The sequence below is a fragment of the Drosophila subobscura genome, chromosome A, assembly GCF_008121235.1.
Source record: "Drosophila subobscura isolate 14011-0131.10 chromosome A, UCBerk_Dsub_1.0, whole genome shotgun sequence".
Taxonomy (NCBI): domain Eukaryota; kingdom Metazoa; phylum Arthropoda; class Insecta; order Diptera; family Drosophilidae; genus Drosophila; species Drosophila subobscura.
This window is the reverse complement of record NC_048530.1, coordinates 6,291,256-6,313,348: the sequence shown is the minus strand read 5'-3', so window position 1 is coordinate 6,313,348 and position 22,093 is coordinate 6,291,256. Positions and strand designations below refer to the sequence as shown.

The 22,093-nt window shown below is 49.5% G+C and overlaps 2 protein-coding genes across 5 annotated transcripts; one reads left to right on the top strand and one right to left on the bottom strand.

Moving 5' to 3' along the window:
- Positions 1 to 35: 35 nt before the first annotated feature.
- LOC117891007 (A disintegrin and metalloproteinase with thrombospondin motifs 7) lies at positions 36 to 11,532 on the top strand. Of its 2 annotated transcripts, XM_034796168.1 has the most exons (12): positions 36 to 707; positions 5,681 to 6,233; positions 6,293 to 6,455; positions 6,524 to 7,272; positions 7,337 to 7,435; positions 7,505 to 7,618; positions 9,447 to 9,593; positions 9,659 to 10,224; positions 10,294 to 10,421; positions 10,527 to 10,904; positions 10,971 to 11,148; positions 11,213 to 11,532. In XM_034796168.1, the coding sequence occupies exons 2-12, from the start codon at positions 5,872 to 5,874 to the stop codon at positions 11,509 to 11,511; spliced, it is 3,183 nt and encodes a 1,060-aa protein (XP_034652059.1). In that variant the 5' UTR covers positions 36 to 707; positions 5,681 to 5,871; the 3' UTR covers positions 11,512 to 11,532. The 2 variants fall into 2 exon arrangements, with proteins under 2 accessions (XP_034652059.1, XP_034652066.1); XM_034796175.1 differs by lacking the exons at positions 10,971 to 11,148; positions 11,213 to 11,532 and having other exon boundaries at positions 10,531 to 10,748.
- Positions 11,533 to 11,559: 27 nt separating this feature from the next.
- LOC117891022 (myogenesis-regulating glycosidase) lies at positions 11,560 to 21,499 on the bottom strand. 3 transcript variants are annotated; one of them, XM_034796188.1, is made up of 6 exons: positions 20,796 to 21,499; positions 17,437 to 17,606; positions 15,070 to 15,238; positions 14,907 to 15,002; positions 12,158 to 14,003; positions 11,560 to 12,093 (listed from the first exon to the last, which is right to left on the bottom strand). In XM_034796188.1, the coding sequence occupies exons 1-6, from the start codon at positions 21,204 to 21,206 to the stop codon at positions 11,957 to 11,959; spliced, it is 2,829 nt and encodes a 942-aa protein (XP_034652079.1). In that variant the 5' UTR covers positions 21,207 to 21,499; the 3' UTR covers positions 11,560 to 11,956. The 3 variants fall into 3 exon arrangements, with proteins under 3 accessions (XP_034652079.1, XP_034652087.1, XP_034652095.1); XM_034796196.1 differs by lacking the exon at positions 20,796 to 21,499 and adding an exon at positions 18,098 to 18,454 and having other exon boundaries at positions 11,957 to 12,093; XM_034796204.1 differs by lacking the exons at positions 17,437 to 17,606; positions 20,796 to 21,499 and adding an exon at positions 15,940 to 16,087 and having other exon boundaries at positions 11,957 to 12,093.
- Between the last annotated feature and the right edge of the window lie 594 nt (positions 21,500 to 22,093).

Below are 22,093 nucleotides of genomic sequence, written 5' to 3'. Positions count from 1 at the left end.
CGGCGCTTTGCAATTTTCACTTAGTCTGAGTCCGATCGGCGGCTGAGGCTCTCCCAAAAACAAAACAAAACAAAAACCCATCGTTGCCCATCCGTTGCGCCGACTCTGTGCTCGGTACGTGAACGAGATCCGATCCGAGATCTATTGTCATATGCCTAATCCGTGATCTGTGATTTGTGTGATCCGTAATCCGCGGCGATTGTAATTTTTTAAACTACGTAAAGCGTTTCCTTTTTTTCATGGTTTTGGTGTTTTTTTTTGTGTGTGCCTGTGTGTGTGTTTGAGCGAAGAAAATGCGAAGATGAGTGGCGCCGAAATCTAATTTCTGCTTTTATTTGAATTGTGAAATAGCCTACGACGTAACGCCCCCGTCAGGCCAGCCCCCCGTCTGTATTTCGTTGTTGTGTTGTGAAAGAGTAACAGAAGCTCGAGACCGAAACTGAAACTGAAACCCCAAAAGCCGTCAACAGAGAGCATTCTGTACTCCTACCTGACATCATTATCATCGTCGTCGCCGTCGTCGTCTCCATCGTCGTGGCTGTGTGTCTCTCTTTCTCTCTGCTTTGTCGCCGACTGGTCGTCGTCCGTTGTCGGCTTTGTTTGCGGTTAAAATATTTGCGGGCTGGGCTTCATCTACAGCAACGCCGCATTCGGAATTGGATTCGGAATCTCGGGGCTCGAATTCGGATTTGGATTTTGTGGATTCGGTGAGTGGCAGCAGCAGCATCACTGATTTACCTTGTGGCAGGCGGGTATCGATAAGATCATGGATTTTGGCACATTCCACCCGATATCTGTTTGGAACCCAGGAGTTATACTTACATACAACTGCTTTAAAGGATAGATTTGATAAGGAATATGCAGCTACTCAGGAAATCTATAGATCCACAGACGGACCATAGTAATCATCACTTAAGAAAAGTTTTTAATATTCCAGAGTTGTCAGTATAAAACAGACTAAGATTTTTCAAAAGTGTTCAAAGGAAATACAAATCTGTATCCTCAGATGCTCCGAAGCTAATTCTTATTGACACGATATTCAGATACACTCCTTTAGCATGCAGCATTTGCAAAGTTTTGTTATTTGTTATTTACGCCCAACCATATCATATCATGCCACAGTTTCACGCAGTCCCCAACAGATCTCCCCATATCTTATCACATCGGTCTGCCTTCCCTTTGACTTGACGCTTCTCTGCTTTCAAATGAGTTTTTGCTATTCTTTTTTACTGCTTCTGTATATGCATATATTTATGTACATATGTATACATATATGTATGCATGTACCTATGGATATATGCTCATATGGATATGGCTAATTTCCTGTGCCATCTCAGCTCTCGAGACAAGAGCTACAAAAAACCAAATTTATCTCCGCAAAAAAACCTAAAACACACGCCACAAGCAACTCCCAAAAACGGTAAAAAAAAACAAACCGCACATTAAAACAATAAAAAACAACAACAATGTTGCGTGCATGTGTCAGAATAAACAAAGTCACATTAAATGATGGTCCGATCCATTGGAGAACATTCCCGATAAATCCCGAGCCTTCGTCAATGGGAAATGGGGAAGCGAAGCACTTCCTCCATACGTGGGAGCCAAAGAGATCCGATCCCCCCCTTCTCTATGGGCACACATCTGTATCTGTATCTGTATCTGGCTGTATATTTTGTATACATGTAGCTCTTAGTGTATGTGAATATTACTCGGTAATAACACAAATGAAATAATAAATCGAACGACGACGCTGCCTGCCATAAAAATACATTTTCGGCCCACATGTCTCTTGAGACGACGCAGCGACCGAAGCTAAAGAAATTAAAATATGTGCCCCGCGAGACAGCGGCAGCAGGCAGCCCCCAAACACCAGATACAGAGATACACAGATACAGATACAGAGATACTACGCCTGGTATATTGAATGGGTTGCGGGGGCCGGAATTGGAAATGGAGATGGAAATGGAGACGGAGCCAGAGCCAGAAACAGAGACAGAGACATAGACAGGGACCAAACCCAACCCAACTCTAAATCGTGGCCAAAGACAGAGCCAAGCGAAGCGTCGTCGATTTACGTGAAAAGTTTCATTTCATTCATGAAAAAAACCGTGATAAAAAAAACAAGACAGAAAATGAAAAACATCTCAGGACCGAAGACTTCCATTCCCTTAAAGATTTATCGTTAAACAAATATATATAATAAAGAGCGAACACTGATCTTTAGATATATAAAATAGTGAAGTAAAGTGAACTAAGACTCTTGGGACTCAGATATCAAACGACATTACCTTGGAGCTGAATGTTTTAGCGATCTCAATGCACATTCCCTTCAGCACAGGGATCAAAAGTGGTCAAAAGACTAGCCTGATATATCTGAACGGAAGGGTATACAAAACTCAATCGAACGCTCGTGGATCCAGCTCCATGTGCCCATGGGTATATTCATTCGTATGGGTGACAGCGAGTGCCAGTCCGACTGCTGCTACCGCTACTGCGACTGCGACTGCGACTGCTAGCGAGTGTGTGTTTCTGAATGAAACTACAGGCAACGCGTCGCATGAATGGGGCAACATACTCATACTCGTATGAAGTATGAATGGAGGGAGCTAGAGCCACCAGCCAAGAGGCCTGCCCCTGCTCTGCTCTGCTCTGCTTTGGCCTGGTCTGAACAAGTCGGGTCTGTGCCCAGTCTGGGCATGGGAATGGAGCATGGAACATTGGGGCATAAGGTCTGGTGGGCGTACAAATTGCTTTTGCCTTTTGGCTAGAGAGACAAAGTGAAATCGGAAATTTGCCCGTTTGCAGCCAGAAGAGGGTTTTGGTTGTTTTTTGATGATTTTCTACGGATATGGATATGTGGATTTGGATGTGGAAGGAAAGAGGAGGAGGAGAAGTCGTTCGTCTGTCTGCTCGGATCGGATCTTAATTTAGCCTTTGATTGGCATAAAATATTCATCACCGAAAAGCAATCCGATGATCGATGGATCCCATGGATGACCAAAAATCCAAAGGTGACAAATCGACCAAAAGAAACGAAACAAAAAATACGCCAACGCGAAAATGTGGACACGTTTTGTGGTATAGGCGGACGGGGAGGTTCCCCAATTGGTTCCCCAAATGAAGGAAACACGCGTGAGACCATCCCCCCAAAAACAAAGTCAGGAATCGCATAAATGAGATCATTCCAGAGCGTGTGTGGGGAGACGAGACTGAATTCCGACGAATTCCAATGATCGATTGAGACGAGGTACGGCTGCAGCGATCTTTAATCCCCACCAAAAAGTTGACACATTCACGAACTTAATTCGGAAATCGTCTGTCATGTGTGAAGATGAATCCAATCAGCGAAGCGGCAAAGCTGGATAAGGTATTTACTGGCAAACAGGCATTTTGTGTGCACCATCGATATTAAATGAGTCATCAAACGGAGTCGATTACTATCGGACTCACACTTAAGCCACAGCCGAACAGGACAATTAGGACTAAACTGAACTAAAAGAAATAAGCAATTGATGGAGTAAAGAGTAAGAAAAGTGCGTTAATGGTATCCCCATGGGGCCAAAGCTCTCTCCCGTTCCTCTTCCTGGCAGTGCCAGTGATGCAAAACGAATGAATCGAATTGATCATCGATCAACGAATGCGGACAAAGACAAAGGGAATGGCAATGCAAGTCGAAGGAGGAGAGCAGTTAATAGAGAGATGCAGAGAAGTGGAACGGAACGGAACGGAACGGAAAGATGCAGAGGGAGACAGTCTGCAGGCGGCGCTGCAATCATTGGCTGACATTCATTTGATGGAGGGAGCCGTCAGGCGACGGCTTCGGCGGCGGCTGTGATTGATTGATTGATTGATTGATAATTAAAAGTGGCGCCTGGCCCCGCCATCCCAGGAGGAGGCACTGCAGCATAATGAGGCAGACAGACCGACAGAAAGACACACAGACATACAGACATAGATCGGTCTGATGATCATGTGGCGCTTGCTAATTTCTACCTCTGCTGGGTAACTCTTTCAAGTCTTGCCGCGAATTGAAATTCAATTCTGTTCGCAGAATAAATACTGAAACAGAAACAGGAATGAGAATGGAAATGGAAATGGGCAATGGGAATAGAGGAACGGTCACCGGACTGAATCGGGTTTCGGGTGCGAATGGGAATTTTTGAATGTCCAAGATATTTTACGATCATCGTTATTATGGCCATTTGGGAGGGGGGTTTTTGGGGAAACGGCACCTGTGCCGCAGGCGCCATCGCCAAGGTCATTGGCGTTGTCAGCGTATACTCTTTCCTCCCGCCTGCGTTTGGAGAGATTTTTGACTTTCGCATAGTTTTGGTCCACTTACAGAAAGAAGCCACTACAGAATGGAGTTCCATCGCATTTTGCTTAATTCTCTAAGTCCCCAAGTCGGTTCTTTGGCTTCTCCTTTCCTGTGGTACTGTGGCTCCTGGTTGCCCACATCTTCCCTCAAAGAGAATCATCTGTAATGCAACCTTCTTTCCCCTTTTTTGGGATTAATTCTCTCTGCTTCAACTTTTCCCAGTTCGCAAAAAGTCCGCGTTCGAAGCTAATGAGCTTTTGTTTAATTTTATTAATGGAATTGCCAACATTTATCATAAATTACAAATCGTGATCGTGATAAGAGCCGATCCGCCATTGACTGCTTCAATCGCTTGAATAATTAAGTTGTCGTTTTGTTGCTGCTTCGATAATTATGGAACAGACAGACTGAGACATGTGGAGTGCTGCTGCTGCTGCTGCTGTGTCTCTTTTCGGGGAAATACCCTTTTGCAGTGGTGGGTATTTCGATTTATCCATCCTTTGAGCTAAGATTATAGAACACAGAATGGTAGAGAATGCAATTTAAACGAAAATCTAACAAATAGAATGACAGCACCGATGGTTACAAAAGTCAGTTCGTGTCCCATCAGTATCTATGATCAACATTATGGGAATCTCTAACTAACTTAGGCAATATTTGCTCGAATAAGTGAAATCTTTCTCTTTTTCATTCTTTTCATTCATCTTTTTTTTCCATTAATATTTCGGAAACGGGACCTGCCGCAGCAGACCACTGAATACTGTAGTAGTTGCCCCACGCTTTAATTTCGTGGAAAACGCAAACAAAGATGAATAATTAATTGAGATTCGATGGAAGGATATTTAAAGCTTCGGCCTTTGGGCACTTCTTTGTCTTGCTGTCACTCTTAGAGTCTCTCTTTTGTGTTACTGTTACTGTTGTTGCCCTCTCGCTCTCTCTATTTCTGTCTTTCTTTTGCTGTTTCTATTTCTATTTTTGCTGATGCTTGAAGTGGCCTTTGAAGGCGCCGCCCCTCTCGAATATTTGCTTAATTTTATTGCCCGTGTCTTGTCTTTCTGACCATTTGAGGCGGGGGGGAGCGCTCCCCCCACCCATTGTCTCGAAAGTGTTTGCTAAAAGCCAAAGAGCAAATCACCCTTTATTTATGATCTGGAAGTCTCTTTCTTATGGCATCTATCCGTCCCATTCCCCATGCCGTATTGGTGTAGAAGGTGAGGCAATTTCCAGAGCATGAACGAGGGGCGCTGCCGCATGTCTCGGGACTCGGTAGAGAGGGAGCTCCGATCACATTAGAAGTATCTACACATTGACCACGCGCTTCTTACCCTAATCAGTGTCTGTATGCATACATTTCCATTGCAGAGAGTTCGCCTTGAATCCTGTGGATCGCCCTGGACACCAGACTCGCCTGAGGCTACGCGGGCGTATAATGCGATCGCTGCCATGCTGCTGAGACACCGCCTGGACAACGGCTAAGGGCTTTAAGGAGGAGACTTCAGAGAGCGAAAGGAGCCGCCTACCAACAGGCGACGCACAACGCACGACGCACAAGGATGCCGAGCCTTGGCCTGACCACGCTGCTCTTTCTGTGGCTGGTCCTGGAGGCAGAGGCAGATCATCATCACGGATCCCTAATTGAAGAATCAATCACAAGGATCAGTCCCAGTCCCAGTCCCCGTCCCACACTCTTTGGCCTCCACACGGACGAGCTGATGGCGGGTGAGGGGGAGCTGGTGGTGCCACGACGCGTATACCCCGACGGCGCCTTCATGACGCACTCCCTGGCATACGCTCACGATCGGGATCATCGTCGGCATCGACAGCGACGGAGCCTGGTGGATCAGGAGGAACAGGAGGAAGCTGTGCTGCATTTGCAGCTGCCACTGCGCAATGAGACGCTGCACCTGGAGCTCATGTAAGCATTCTCGGCAGCATCGAATTATCCATAGTTTGATTTAATCCCTTTGATTGCAGACCCCACAGCTATTTCCTGGCCCCACAGCTGGTGGTGGAGCGACACCGTCGGGACCTGCGCACCCGCTCGTCCCTATCCGAGAAGCACCTGAACTGCCACTTTCACGGGAAGGTGCGTGGCCAGCCATCGACCAATGTAGCCATCTCCACCTGCTCGGGGCTGGTGAGTAGATCGAATCAATTTCTTTTGTCTGGCCTCCCCTCTATTGGGTTTCTGTTCTGTTCCGTTAGGTCGGGCACATCCGGACGGCCAGCAATGAGTACTTCATTGAGCCCTCCAAGCAGCATGAGCCGCATCCGGAGCACGGACATCCGCATGTGCTGTTCCAGCGATCGTCCGTGAAGCCGAAACAACAGGCTGGCAGAAAGCGAAACAATCGCAAAAGGACAGGAGGAGGAGGCGGAGGAGGAGGAGGAGGAGCTGTTGCAGGCTCAGGGATTAGCAATTGTGGCACGCGAGAGCCCAGACGCCGCATGGAGACCCGCTTGGAATGGCAGGCGAGGGGCAAGGTGAAGATCCAAGGCGGACGACAGATACGTCGTCGTCACCATCATCACGGGCACGATCAGGGGCAGGGGAACAGGCATCGGGGGCAGCAGCTGCATCGCCGTCAGCATCGTCGCCATCGCCACCACCAGCAACCGCACACGAAATTCAAGTACGAGACGCACCCCCAGGGACAGGAAGAGGGTCAGAGTCAGAGTCAGGGACAGGGACACAAGCAGAAGCGCTCCATAAGCAGCCCCAGGCATGTGGAGACGCTGATTGTGGCCGATGCCACAATGACGGCCTTCCACAAGGACCTCAACGGCTATCTGCTGACAATCATGAATATGGTTTCGGCGCTGTACAAGGATCCCAGCATCGGCAACTCCATTGAGATTGTGGTGGTGCGCATCATACGGCTGGACGAGGAGGAGTCGCAGCAGCAGCTAAATCTCACACAGAATGCCCAAAAGAATCTCGATCGATTTTGCAGGTAAACTTGATCGATCCTCAGAGAGGGGCAAGCTGCAATTGATTCTGTTTGTTTCCACCCACAGCTGGCAGCATAAGCTGAACAAAGGAAGCGAAAAGGATCCGCACCATCACGATGTGGCCATTCTGATCACGCGTAAGAATATTTGCGCCAACAATTGCATGTAAGTGTGGCACACAGATGCACATCCAGCTGGAGCCGAAGCTCTTCATGTGTTCCATTCTCCATGCAGGACCCTGGGCCTGGCCAACGTTGGAGGGATGTGCAAGCCAAAGCAGTCGTGCAGCGTCAACGAGGACAATGGCATCATGCTGGCCCACACGATCACCCACGAACTGGGGCACAAGTAAGTCCAGACCACACGACCACAGACCAGTCCAAGCCAGACCGGTAGTCGTCGGCATGGTCGTGCCACCTGCCGTGCCAGACATTTGGTCAATGGCGCAACGGATCCAGCGGCCAACGCATCGATCCCCAGACCCGCAGATTTATGGGCAGCCCAATTCGTTTAATGAATGAATCGCAGCCAGGCCGCCGCAGGCCGAAACGGAAATGCAACCAGAAGCAATGGCCAATGTGTGCAAGTCAAAGCTGCAGATACCCTTTAAAGCTCTCAACAGCGTTCTGTTTGGTTTGCACACAAACATTGCCAGAAAAAGTGTACTTCCCGCATAGATGTAGTTCTCTGGTGCTCCTAAGCCATTATTCAAATTAAATATACCCACTGAAAGGGTATAGAATGCCAGAAGCAGCAGCAGCTAAGTGAACACGACGGATGCTTTGACACCTGCGTGTGTGTTGTGACAATGATCGCCTGCGTTGCTCACGCCCACAGTGTTGCCGGTGCCAGTAACAGTCGCAGTCGCAGTTGCAGTCACTGTTGCTGTTGCTGTTGCTGTTGCTACTGCTGCTACCCCACCCCCCTTGCTTCCTTCTCAATTCAAACTCAATTAGTCTCGAGGCGCAACGTCAGCGACAGAGACACAAATCAGGCGGCAATCATCGGAGTAGCGTAGAGTGCCAGGGATGAGTGGCACCCAATCACTGTTTGTTCAGCCTCAGTCACTTCTTACGTACAGCAGCACCCCTCGGTTAAAGGAAACACATTCAGAGATATGTATGTACAACCAGAGAACTTTAAGGACTTTGAAACCTTTGAGTTTCCGGTCGGTCATTAGCTATTACGTTGATTCACATTTTCCGTGATTTCCAATTGAACTTTGAGTGTGGAATAAGTTGTACCTAAAGTGATTCACTGTGATTCCACACACACTCGTGGGGGCAACGCTGTTGTGCCGCTGTCGCGTCTCTCGTCTTGTCTCGTGTTGGTGGTGGGGCAGTGTCGCTGTCCGGTTTCGTTTGGTGCTTATCTGGTTTAAGCACACATATTCACATTCACAGTCAGATACAGATTCGGTGTTCGTGCCAAGTGGATTTGTTGTAAAACACCTTATAAGCGCAGCCAAGTGCCCGTCAGTCAGTCTAGCGTGATCACCGTCCGCGATTGACTCAACCCGAACACAAGTCGGAACAGTCGCAAAAGCTAAGCTAAGCCCAGCCCAGCCCGCCCGCAGCTCAATCGTCATCCAGTTCCCAGTTGTCTGCTACCCTTTTGTTTCCTCTGCCTTGAAATGATCTGATTGCTGCATACCCTTATAGCAGATGGATACATGGGTTTCCATGCAAGAAAAACTGATCAAAGAATTGTTGTGTTGCCCCATAAAATACCCCAGAAAATACGGAGAATATTCAGATTAGAGATAAAAGAGTATTCAGCTATCTATTTGCTTCACGTCTCGAATGAATAGATGAATCGATGGAAGCGGTTCGATGATTGTATAAGTGTTGGAATCCCGCCTGGAATCCCCCGTCAATGGGCTGGAAACAACAACAGGCGGTACTGTCGGCTACTGGCCGGTGGCACGGTTTGTTTTGGTTTTCATTGTTGCCGCCACTTCCCACTGTTGTATCTGTGGAGAGAGACACTACATGTCTCCCTTGATTGGTTCAATTTATGCAAACGTTTTGCTCTGATTCCACTATTATTCTAATAATCAGGTTTTGTAGTGGGACTGGCACTGGGGAGACTGGGTAGTAGGGGGAGGAGGAAGAGTTGCTTACAACATTGTATTAGACATTGGCTTCACGCGATCAAAACCAAATCTTCCTTCCAGCTTTGGCATGTTCCATGACACGGCCAAGATTGGCTGCCATCCCCGGGTGGGGCCCATTGTGCACATCATGACGCCCACCTTTGGAGCGGACACGCTGCAGGTTTGCTGGTCGAACTGCAGCCGCAAGTACATAACGCATTTCCTCGAGTAAGTAGAGTCGCTCACGTTCCCCATCCTCCGTGTACTTTGAGTTGGTTTCTTTGCTTTTGCAGCCAGGGCCTGGGCGAGTGCCTAGACGATCCGCCAACGCCGCTGGACGAGTACAACTATACGGGCGAGCTGCCTGGAGCGAGGTACAATGCACGCGGCCAATGCCGGATGCAGTTCAACCTGACCACCGATAGCGAGGTGGGCGCCTGCTCCGCCCCGCACGAGTTCTGCTCGACGCTGTGGTGTCGCGTGAACGGCGAGTGCGTGACCAATATGCGGCCCACGGCGCCGGGCACCAGCTGCGGGCGGAACAAGTGGTGCCAGAACGGCAAGTGTGTGCGCCGCGAGGAGCTGGCGGCCGTCAACGGTGGCTGGGGTAACTGGAGCGAGTGGAGCGAATGCTCGCGCAGCTGCGGCGGTGGCGTTTCCACGCAACAGCGCGAATGTGACTCCCCGGTGCCGGCCAACGGCGGCGTCTTCTGCATTGGGGAGCGCAAGCGGTACAAGATCTGCCGCAAGCGGCTCTGTCCCGAGCAGGAGCCGAGCTTCCGTGCCCAGCAGTGCGCCCGCTACGACAATGTGAGCTACCAGGGAGCGACCTACAAGTGGCTGCCCTTCTTCGACAAGAGTAAGATGGGAGCTGGAAAGGGGATTTAGAACGATCTCGATCGTTAATCGCTTTCATCTGTTTCCGCAGACAATCCCTGTCGACTGTTTTGCAGCGATGTGGACGACACAATCATCGCCAACTGGGGCGAGACGGTGCTGGATGGGACGCCCTGCACACTGGGAACGAACAACATGTGCATCGATGGCATCTGCAAGGTAAGGTAAGCGACGATCGATCCCGCTTCGTCCGTCGCGTAGCGCTACTTACCATATCCAAACCCTGCTTCAAACCCCGATCAATTAAACGAGCATTTCATCCAGAAAGTTGGTTGCGATTGGATCGTTGACTCGGACATGCAGGACGATCGTTGCGGTGTCTGCGGCGGTGCTGGCGATCAGTGCAAACCGGTGAGGGACACCTACGAGGAGCCCTTCAGCGCCAAGGATGGTGCCTACGTGGAGATTGTCAGCATACCGTCACGCGCACGACACATTCTCATCAGGGAGCAGGCCAATTCGCCCCACTTCCTCGCCATCGGACGGTCCCAGAGTCCGGACAAGTTCTACCTGAACGGCGACAGCCTGATCTCCATGCCCGGTGAATTCGAGATCGCCGGCGCCGAGAGCCTCTACGATCGCATTGACGAGCAGGAGACCATCAAAATACCTCAGCCCATCCAGCATTCCATATCGGTTTATGTAAGTGACGGAGAGAGAGTGGGGGAGCAGGGCTAATTTTAATCATTTTCTGTTCGTAATCCACAGGCGATCGTTCGGGGTAACGAGAGCAATGCTGGCATCTACTTCGAGTTCACGCTGCCACCGTTCAATGTCAGCGCTGGACGACAGTATCTGTGGCGCCTGAGCAACTGGACCCTGTGCTCGGCCAGCTGCGGTGGCGGTGTCCAGCATCGTGAGCCCATTTGCCAGGAGAATGGAAAGGGTAGGGAGGCCTACTAATTCCATCACTATTTGTTTCATGATTCTCCATTCTCCATTTGTTGCAGTGCTTGTCGACAAGTTGCCGTGCTGGACGCATGCCAAGAACAAGCGGCCGCTGCGCCAGACGCGCTCCTGTTCGGAGCAGCAGTGTCCGGCCCACTGGTGGCCGGGTCCGTGGCAGTTCTGTCCGCTCACCTGCCGCCAGCCGGGCAGCCCAATGCCGCAGCGTCGTCGCTCGATTGTGTGCCTCGATCAGCACGATGTTGTCGTGGCCGACAATCAGTGCGGCCTCCTGACACGGCCCCCGGAAGCGGAGCCCTGCGAGGCATCACTGCCCGAGTGCCGCCCCAGTGCCAGGGAGTGATCGTGAACACGAAGGATATTTATTGCTATCTAATAGACCGAAACGGGAAACATTACAACATATTTATTTAGCGAGTAAGCATTTTGAAGGTCGGTAGAAATCGACCATTATCGCGTCTGTCCGTGCCAGCCAGTCCGTCTATCGAGGGAATCTTTCGATCAACGATACAAATATCGATAGAATGGCAAATACTTTTGCGCTCTCGGGCATCGGGCAATATATTACGGATGTACTTAACTTATGATACACACACAAGCAAAACAAAAAAAAAAAGGAAATAAAATATAATTTAGGAGTAGTTCTTAATGATCTATAGACCTATATAAGCTATCGATATACGCAGACGATAGACGATAGTCATATGCGGGAAGTTGCCAGAGTTCTCTCGGTTCATATCACATGGAAAAGGGACTACGATTACGATGACGATGACGATTAAGGACCACTAGAAGCGCGTATTGTCGGGCATCTTGCGGAAGTAGGCGATCTTGTCCTTGGGCACCCGATAGCCGTGCATCCAGCGGCTGCCCTTGCGCAGGGATCCATCGATGCCATCCTTCCACACACCCTGCGGCAGGTACACTAAGGAAAGAGAGTCGGACAAATATAGAGGCAGACTTCTAGGATAATGGGCTGACCAACTCACCCTCGCGCTCTTCACGACCCGCGTCTAGAATGGGCGCCACAATCAGCTCCTCACCGACGGAGAACTCATCGCTGACAATGAGGCAGGCGGGATCATGGGGGTCCATCATCCAGAGCGGCCGCACCAGGGGCAGGCCCTCGTTCATCGACGGACTGAGGTACTTCTTGAGCAGGGCAATCACCACCGTCTGGCGCACCTCCTTCATCTCCTGGGCGACGCGTGTGATCAGATCGCTGCGATACTCGCTGGGCAAATGGCTGAACTGCATTGCCGGCAGGAAGGTGGCCAGCTGCAGCCAGCGTATGAAGAGCTCCGGATCGGGCAGCGGCGGCTGGCCGAGCGAGTAGAACGTGACCATTTTGGTGAGCGACCGCTCCAGCAGATAGTCCCCGCCAATGGCCCCCGGCAGAACGAACGGATAGCCAATGACGCCGTAGTTGAGGACGGCAGCCAGAGTCTCGCGCAGTCCCTCCCAGGTGGCATTCGCCGGCGGAGTGCTGAGGAAAATTGGCGGCTTGGGCACCACGCTGGCCGTGGAGACGGCCATCAGGCCCTCACCCTCCAGGCTGGCGGTCAGCATGCGGGCGTACATGTCCGGATTGTCGAGCGGCTGGCGGCATTGGTAGTAGTGCGGCAAATTGTAGCCGGTGCCCAGATCCAGGTAGAAGCTCTTCACGCCATACTCGTCCTTGAGGCGTTGCAGCTTCTCGAGCAGCCACGGCACCGAGGCGTTGTTGGTGATGTCCAGAACGCCGGCGCTGGAGCAGCTCTTGTAGCGGGTGAGCGCCGGGATGCTGCGCTCCGAGTGGCGCTCGTAGATCAGCAGCTTGCGGCGCACCGCGTCCTTGAAGTTCACGCTGTCCGTGCTGATGAAGGGCTGGATGGTGAAGACCACCTTGAAGCCGCGCCGATGCAGCACATCGATGGTGTCCTTGAGCGTGGGAAAGCGCGCTCGGTCCACGGTGAAGTCCCCGATATTCTCCTGCCAGAACTCGTTGATCACGATGTGGCCGAGGCCCATGGCAATGGCGCTCTCCGAGTAGTCGCAGATGACCGTCTCGTTGAGGGAGTCGGGCAGATCCTGATTGGGTATGCGCCACACGGGCTCCTCCAGCAGCGAGTGCAGCACCTGAATGTCCTGCTCCTTCAGGCCGTCCCACAGGCTCTGCTGCGTCATCAGCATGTGCAGGCTGCGCATGTCCTCCGTGGTGCAGATCTTGTAGTCCAGCTGCGGCAGCGCCGTCAGCCGATTGACGAACGTGAAGTCATCGTTGGCCGCCCGCAGGCAGAACTGGTTCTCCGTCCGATTGATGCCCAACTGCAGCGGCGTTCGCTCGCTCACCTGCATGGCCACCCCGATGGAGTTGATGAAGTAGCGCTTCACCCCATTCCCGAACTGGTGCACCTTGCTGTCCCCGCTGGCATACGGCATGAAGTCAAAGTTGGCGTAGCTGAGGGACCACTCCTGGCCCTTGGTGATGCCACCGCCGAACCACAGCCCGTTGTCCCGCTTCAGCTCGTAGCAGTCGGTGGGCAGGAGGCCGGGCGTCAGCGCCTGCCACTGCAACGTGTAGCACCGAAAGACGCCCTTGTCCTCGAAGTTCATGTGGAGACGCGCCACGCCGTTCCACTCGATGCAGACGCTGCCGTCCGAGCGCCGCTGCTCCTCCAGGCAGTGAAACGGCGCCGAATCGCTGCCCAGGGTCACACCCAGCTGCCCCGATATCACCTCCTTGTCATCCTGGTTCAGTATGCGAAAGATGCGATCCACCGAATTGAACTTGATCTTCTGGAAGTAGCTCTTCGTCAGCACCTGCTGGTGGTACGCAATGTACGCATAGCCAATCTTTAAGAGAAAGAGGCAGTTAGAGAGAGATCAGAGGGAGGAGAATGTGTCTCGACAACTATTTAATCAGTGAACTAATTTTGTTTGAATTGTTGATGGCAGATTTGTAATGCTAAACGGTTGATAAGTTGACAACAAACAAATCAATGAGCGATCTTTGGATCCCATTAAGATGCAATCGGCTTCGACTTATTTGGCATTACTTGGTTGAAGGGATCTTGATGATGATGATGATGAGGATGATTCTCTCAAGTGATTATCTTAAGTACTATGTATGTGTAGTACTTATTTACCATAAATGGCATAATGGAACTTTGTCTTTCGATTCCAAAGTCTAGACTTTAGACAGCAGCATTGATTAATCATCTTCAGTCAGCGATCTTTAGTCATGCGCCCTGTTTATGCTTTGAAGCATAAGATCAACGAGGCTGATTGTTTCGAGTGACTAAATGTACATACATATAAAATATAGTAATTAAATGTGGCACGAAGAGTCATTCGTGATTAACTAAAGAAAGCCGCAACTGACAGTGGAACCGCTTGGTTAAATATTTGATTTACAGCCCAAAAGCAGACAAAATATTCGACAATTAAGGGCAGACGAGATCTGCGGAGCATTTGAAAAGCAACACAATAAGACACGATTTTCTTCTTTATTTCATTTAAAATAAGTCCGAGTAATTGGGTGTTTCGAATCACATCCGCCTTCCCTCCTTGCAACTCGTCAATATCTCATGTCAATATCAACAACTTATTGATAAATATTTGTGTGAATATCGAATTATTATCAATCAACGCATATAAATATATTTATACGCGTTATATTTATACGTCTCACACGTCCCCTCTCGTTATGTTTGTGTCTATGGGGAGCAATTTATTATATGTCTGAATATAGCTTACCAGAAATATAATGATGAAGAACATAATGATGACGAATATCTTGATTTTGTAGTCCTTAGTCTCCCGCTTCTTCTTGCGTATTAGCTGGGGAAAGGCCTAAACGCGAAGAGAGATGATTCGAGTTGAGATCAATCTGCAATTGGGAATCTCCGCCCTCACTCACCTGCATCTTTTCGCGCAACAAGCTGGCCAGAGAGTTGACGCTCGTTATCGAGGCCTGGTTGCTGGCCAGGCTGTGGGTATCGAAATCGCTGGCCAACATCTCTTTGCTGTTGAGTCGCAGGGCCGGCAGCGGGGCGATCGAGGCACGTCTCCGGTTGCGAAAGCGATCGCTGCAAGGGTAACCAGAACACAGTCAGTCAGTCGGACAGAGAGAGAGAGGTTGTTGTCTGTGTGATATATGACGGGGAGTAGATAATGCCCAAAAATCATTTACGATCCCGATAAGGAAAGCCCCATATAGCCGCCATATATACATCCGATGTCAGCTGATGAGCGCCACAGATGGCCGCATGTCACACAACGCCCGATCAGATATGCCAACACACCCAACCCAACATGACGCTCGATGATGATTCGAGGATGGATGTCCCACAACCAAAGCCCACCAACCACGCCCATTCACTCGATAGCGATGATCAAGAGCTTATCGCCCTTATCGGTGCTCCACGCCAGTCAACATCTTGAGGCGCACTTGAGCCGGAAGACAACAGAAAAACATTCCTGACAACGAGGAGCACATCACACTCGCACTCGCACTCCCACTCGCACTCTCTCAATGGGCCAAGGGCCTCACATATATTTATGTATTTAGTATGTGTAGCACAACTTTTGTGGATCGGTGGGGAAGTGGGTATGCAAATCTCTGTGGCAAATAAATCTGGAAACCCCCGACCGAAACTGGCACACGAAGCTACGCTGCTGATACCCCAAACGAGTCTACATATGTATGTATGTACATACATATAATAATAATAATTATATGTATATACTTGAAGTGCGACTAGAGTATGTATTTGTTTGATTTATTTACAATTCAAAATACTGTCGGCGATAAGCGGGACGAGACCCTGGCGGGGCTCATAAACACTGCTATTAAAACGCGGCTCGAACAGACAGATATTTTGTACTTTTCAGATATAGATCGGTTGGGATCTCACTATGTGGATACGGATATTCCTCGCGCGTTGTTATCACGGCTAATCACGATCATCAACTGAGCGGAGGAAGGTCCGTTCATATCTATCATTGCGAGCCATTAACATACAGATACTCGTACAGCTACAGTTATAGTAGGCACGACGACACAGCTGTGGCACTTGTGCCACTTGTCGCAACTTGTGCCGCTACAGTGACGCTCAATGGAGTAGATGCCGACAGGATATCAGCCACAGTGGAGTATCAAACATATTTTTTCTGCGTTTCCTGGAGTGGTGCTATATGATGGCTAGAGCTTCCTGTTGTTCCCATATTTGTTTTGAAATCTTTGCGACTGGATCTTTATGTTTAAGTTTTGAAATATAAAGAGACAAACTAAACCCTTAAATATATTTAGCTTCAATTAACTTAAGCAACTTCTATTGTGTTGACCTCTACTGTTCCCCCGTAACACATACATAAATGAAATCTCGGAAATGTGTGTAAATGCCGTTGCTCTGGTTGTTGCTCTGCTCTGCTCTGCTCTGCTTTGCTCTGCTGCCTGTCTGGCTTAAGCTTCCTCCAAATTAACTTATCATCGGATCGGAGACTGTCGTCAGATTGGAGATTTCGCTGTCGCTGTCCTTGTCGCACCTTGTATCTGGCCGTGTAATGCGCTTAAACAGTTAAATTGCTCCACTCTCCGCTCTCATTTGTGTGCTTTTTTGTCCGAGAGAGAGCGAAACTTTTGCCTGGATCAAAGCTCCAGCTCGGCTTACAGTTGCTGACAGTAGCTTTCAAGTGCAGTGCTTTCTGCTCTGTTAAGATACTGTGACGCCCCTCTAACCGCATGTAGAAAATTACTGTTATTTCAGCCAGCAATCAAATGCGGAATAATGACAGACATTTTCAGTGCCTCCAAATGCATTCGTTGCATTCGTCGCTGTTTGGGGTGCAGTGAGTGTGGGCGGGTGTGAGTTAAATCAAGAATCGAATACAAATTGCATTCAAATTAGCATTAGCGGGGAAATGGCCCGCAACTGTAAGCGACACTCCACTCCACTTCAATCCACTGTGTAATCCCCTATTTGCCGGAATGCTGGGAAAGGCACGTTCCAGTCGTTCGACCAATTATTCGAATTACTGTCTCGTCCAGAGAGAGAGAGAGACACAAGACAATGAACCTTCAAATTAATTAATCTAATTGCCCGATGAATCACGATGGTTGAATGTGGCACAAAATGTTGAGCGTGGAGCGTGCCACAAAGTTGAATATGAATGAAATTCGGTTAAGATCAAAGCACATTTCTCTCGAGCATTTCCTCTGGGAATACATCTCTCTTTCTTAACCCTTTTAAGGGTTACAGACCTTCCCTTGCTATAATCAACTTACCGATAAACCCGTTTCTTGGCATTCCCAAACTCATCGTCACTGTCCTCATCGTTGGGGGTTGCAGCGAAATTAATTGTCGTAGCGCCCATGCCCTTATCCGGCGTATTCAATGTGGTGTCGCACGGCGTAGTGGCCGGTGTTCCCTGGCTGGAATTCGCATCATCCGCTATCTGAAAGTAGCCCGTTAATGGTGTTTTTACATAATACTTTATTAATATTCAAGCGCATAAGAATTGATAGTGCAAACAATTGTAACGGAGAAGTGAACCGGGGTACGGGACGCATGCCTGGGGTGTGAGACTGTGGGACTGCGGTACCTTTTGGCACCTACTATTCCGAGTTCCGAGAGGTTTGGCGAGGTGAATGCAATTAGCATGATTGCGCGGCTCACCGCAGAACAGAGCCCACAGCCAAGGTCTACCGATGACAGATATCCAGTTATCCCGATATCAATGTGCATTCGGCGGAAAGACCGCAGATTCCCGCAGAATTCGAATCAAATCGATGCGGATCCATGCGGATCAAGCCCGTTCTTATATTACCACCGACTTAAGGCACTCAAGAAAACTAAACAACAAGTTCCTATTGCGAACATTTCATGCACTAGTTTTCGTACATTCTATTCCTATAGGAATCTATTCGGAGCACACTTAGTACCTGCCTTCTCCATATCCTTATCCTTGTCAATATGTGTATCCTTGTCGGGTGGTCTCTCCTCGGTCGGCACACTCGACAGCGTGAAGCGACTGCCATTGGGTGAGCTCATTCTGGCTCTGATCTTCTAAGCAGCATTCAGGGCAGAATGGGGTACATCTTCCACTCACTCGACACACTCTCCCTCTACACTCTCTACCCGCTCTACAGTTTATCGATGGCCAATTAGTGCCTCAAACTCTATTACACTTTCAATCACTATCACTGTAAACGGCCGAGGTGCCCGTGCACCTCCCACTGATGTCGCGCTGTCAATGCTCTGGAGTTGTCCGTCCGTCTGATAATTGCCGGATTGCTTTTGCCAGAATATTGTGTGCTGCGGCCCCGGGCTCGCCTCAATTTATGCGTTTTAATCGCTCGCCAGTGCTGCCAACGCTGCTTTCTGGCGTTTCTGGGAGAGCAGCCGCCGCTTTGTTTGAGTGCGAATATTATTGACACCCACACTCCGGCTCAGCCCTCTCCGGCACTCCAACGTTCCGACGCTCCAACGCTTTATACGGGCGTTGAGTGAATTGTTAACGCAAGAGAGCGGGTTGAGCGGATTGATTGGGTGGCGTGTAAGGTGAAATTCTAACGATAACAGTTTGCAAATTCTTTCTACTTTCTTTGTGTAATTGCTTGGACAACATTTTGGTAGGAAAAGCTATGGAATTGGTTATTTTACATGAATTTGTATGCCCCACCTTGCAGTTAATACACCTTGAGTGAATCGGTCGTGATCGCTCGGGTATACGGAGCCCGTGTGGGAATTATTTTGATTTTGATAGAATTAACCCGGCAGTCGTAAATTAATTGTGGCCAGCACTTTCTGATTGGTTACGTACAGGCGGTGTTTCCAGCGTGTAGCGCCGTGTCGGCCGGATTTAGCCTTTAATCGTGACTGCTGGCCATAAATAACTGTCCCGCAGTGTTGCGGCGGTGTCGGCGTCGGCGGCTCAGAGATTCGCCACAAACGGGAGACCGGACGCGGCCGGACGAGGCTCGCGAGCTCGCGCGCTCTCGTTATCGTTCGGCAACCGGTTGGCCAGAGACCAGAGACACGATCTGAACCGCTTCGTAGCCAGATTATACCCGTTTCACATGGATTCCGACCTGGTTTTCAGCTGTTCCAAATGTTGCATCACCATGGATAACCGATCGAGTGGCGGAATATAATTATGGAGAATGTAAGCAATCTTTACGGATTTTAAGTCTTTGTTCTTGATCGAAAATAGATGCTAAAAAATTCTACTTATCTGTGTTTCACTTTTAATCCAATTTTCTGGGAAATGGCATGGAGAACAATTCAGACAATTTGCAGGGGAGAGAGTACACCGAAAATAGATGGAAATTCCATCGTAAGAACTCTCCTCTCTCGCTCACTCGCTCTCTTCCTATTTGAAAACCCTTGCATATTTTTTGGCGGTGAGTTGTAAACAGCAAACAGCTGATGTCTTGGCTGGCAGTGTGTATGCGTTTGTGTGTGTGTGTGGATTGCTGATGATTGTTTTGGTAAATCACTCATACGCCAGATAGCCAGAGAGACGAACGGCACGGCAGCACCGCCGTCTGCCTGCCTATTCGCCCTGTCCGCTGTCCGCTGTGCCCCCCGCTCCCTGTCCGGGGGCCCACTGATTCACACCTCCGTAATTAGCGTAACTTATATATCGCTTCAATCTGCTCATCTTCCGCCGACATTAACAATCAGTTGTAGTGCAAATAAATCGAAAATAAACCTAATCTCTCACGGACAAAAACTGAACGCGTCGCTGAATGCAAATAACAAGCAGAGCCGCGCTACAATGGAGACTCTCGAATACCTGCTGCTCGCTGCAGTAAGTGGAATGTGCCATCAATGGCAAGAAGGAGATGGAGATCCATTGAATGCATCTGCTGCCAAAAGCAGAACTTCCATAGATCGGTAGACAATTGGTCGTACACTTAAGTGAGTGACTGATTGCCATTCGATATTCAATTAACCGCAGTGTGCACTACATTTGTGGTAGCCAAATGAGTACCAGTGTATTCACAATCAGCCACAGTTGATGCTAATCAAGAATTAACATACAAACATGTGTACCCACGCGCACTCAATACCTTTTGCCGGGTATATATGTACCTTTGTGCTCAACGAGTATCGGGTATGATCATTCAATTTGTGCGGAGTGCATCACGCTGGCCGCATTCCAGCAATAATTTGCATACTAAACTTGTAATCAGCTGTGTAAAGACAAGTTGTGGGTATGGGAATTATCTTGTTCTTCGCTTGAGTGTAACAAGTGCACCAAAAAGTGTGGCAGTGTGGCAAAAGTGACCCATGTGAAAGGGCATGCACTTTCTTTGCGAGCATTTTGGGTTCGGGTATGCATGGGGTACAACACCCTAGACCATCTGGCATCATGTGATGGCACTGGAACGTGTTTGCCATTAACTGAATTTCGAGTTTTGTCACATGTGGTTTGTTTGCCAAGTTACTATAATTAAGAGTCAATTAACGTTTTGGGTATTATTTTTGGGGGGGAATTTTTCAGTGTAACTCATGCGCAGAGCCGAGAAGAGCGGCAGCGGACGCAGAGGGGCCCCTAACGATTTCGCTTCGAATGTGAATTACGGCAACGATGATCAAAGCAATTTGAGAGACTAAAATGTGCACAACAAATACTCACACTTTCCTCGTGCAGGGCATCTTGGGCCTGCATTTGATGACGCAGGCGCAGGGCCTCCAGATCCAGGACATTAATGCCCGACGGCATGGATATGGAGTTGCGCCGCAGACCGGGAGCAAAGGGCGAGGACTGGTCGGGCGACGAGTCAGCTGTCGCTTCCGCGTCCTGTTCGCGTTCGCGTTCCCGCTCATGGACGACCCGCAGATATGGTAGATCCACATTACGCCGCTCGCCCAGCGAGGGCTTCCTTCCAGCCGCGCATGGCAGCAGTGACTTCTGCTCCGGCCTGGGCTCGCACTCTGCCTCATCCTCGTCCGCATAGGCCAGGGCCAGGTCCAGGAACTCGCCTTTCAGCGCCTGCGCGGCCCCCGAAGCTGTCGTTGCCGCTGTCGTCGTTGTCGATTGCGCCATTACGCGAACGCGGTCAAAGGCGAATGAAAGCGGCTCGGAAAACAGCGAAGCACCGAAACGAATCAGACAGAGTCAAGAGTGTAGGGTGTAGGGTTTTGGGGTGTGGGGTTTGTGGGAGACTGAGAGAGCGGCGCTTTTGAGCTGGGCTCCGGGAAGAACGGATGGTAACGGGAGCAGGGTCGTCTTCGATTACAATCGCTATTTGCTTTTAATCGTCGCTTATCATCGGCCCGGCGATAATCCGCTTTCAACTCCCCGCCGACCGACCGACCGACCGGCCGACCGGCGACGACGCGATGGCTTTATGCCGTATTGATTCAGTTAATTAAATTCGTTTTTTAGCCATAAACAAATTTACTGATCGCATTTGTGTGCTGTGTGCTTAGCTAATTAGCCATAGTCTCACACTCTCTCTCTCTCTCTCTCTCTCTGTCTGCTGCTCTCTGCCGCTCTCCCTGGTGCCACTCACTTGGGAATTTTCGACCTCGTTTTAGCGGTGATAATAGCCGCATGGAAAACATTTAATCAACTGACAAAAGTCAAGAGCTAAACCCGTTCGTCTGCCGATCCAATCGATTCACTTAGTTGCCTTTTTTAATAATTACATGTGTCGGATGATAAGGCATCAGGCAAACAGCGACCACCCTCCACGGCCAGCGGGGACCGACGAAGCGACGCGGACAGAACAATAAAACTAATTCGCAATATTGTTTAACAAATGGCACTCATAAATTCTCTCAAAGTGGGTAAATATTTGACGATTGAGTTTTATTTATAACACAATCACCAGAACACAGCACACACTCCAAGCGGAAGAGCACACAGGGGTACGGCAAGGAGAAACATTTTAGGATGGGGTGATTCTGGCAAGAACAAAAATGTACAGG

Excerpts from the sequence above, each read along its gene's own strand:
- LOC117891007 (XM_034796168.1), top strand. The coding sequence starts at position 5,872 with ATGCCGAGCCTTGGCCTGACCACGCTGCTCTTTCTGTGGCTGGTCCTG. Across the intron at positions 6,456-6,523 it reads TCTCCACCTGCTCGGGGCTG|GTCGGGCACATCCGGACGGC; the intron begins GTGAGTAGATCG and ends CTGTTCCGTTAG. Across the intron at positions 7,436-7,504 it reads ATTTGCGCCAACAATTGCAT|GACCCTGGGCCTGGCCAACG; the intron begins GTAAGTGTGGCA and ends TTCTCCATGCAG.
- LOC117891022 (XM_034796188.1), bottom strand. The coding sequence starts at position 21,206 with ATGGCGCAATCGACAACGACGACAGCGGCAACGACAGCTTCGGGGGCC. Across the intron at positions 17,607-20,795 it reads ATGCCCTGCACGAGGAAAGT|ATAGCGGATGATGCGAATTC; the intron begins GTGAGTATTTGT and ends GGCTACTTTCAG. Across the intron at positions 15,003-15,069 it reads TGTTGCGCGAAAAGATGCAG|GCCTTTCCCCAGCTAATACG; the intron begins GTGAGTGAGGGC and ends CTTCGCGTTTAG.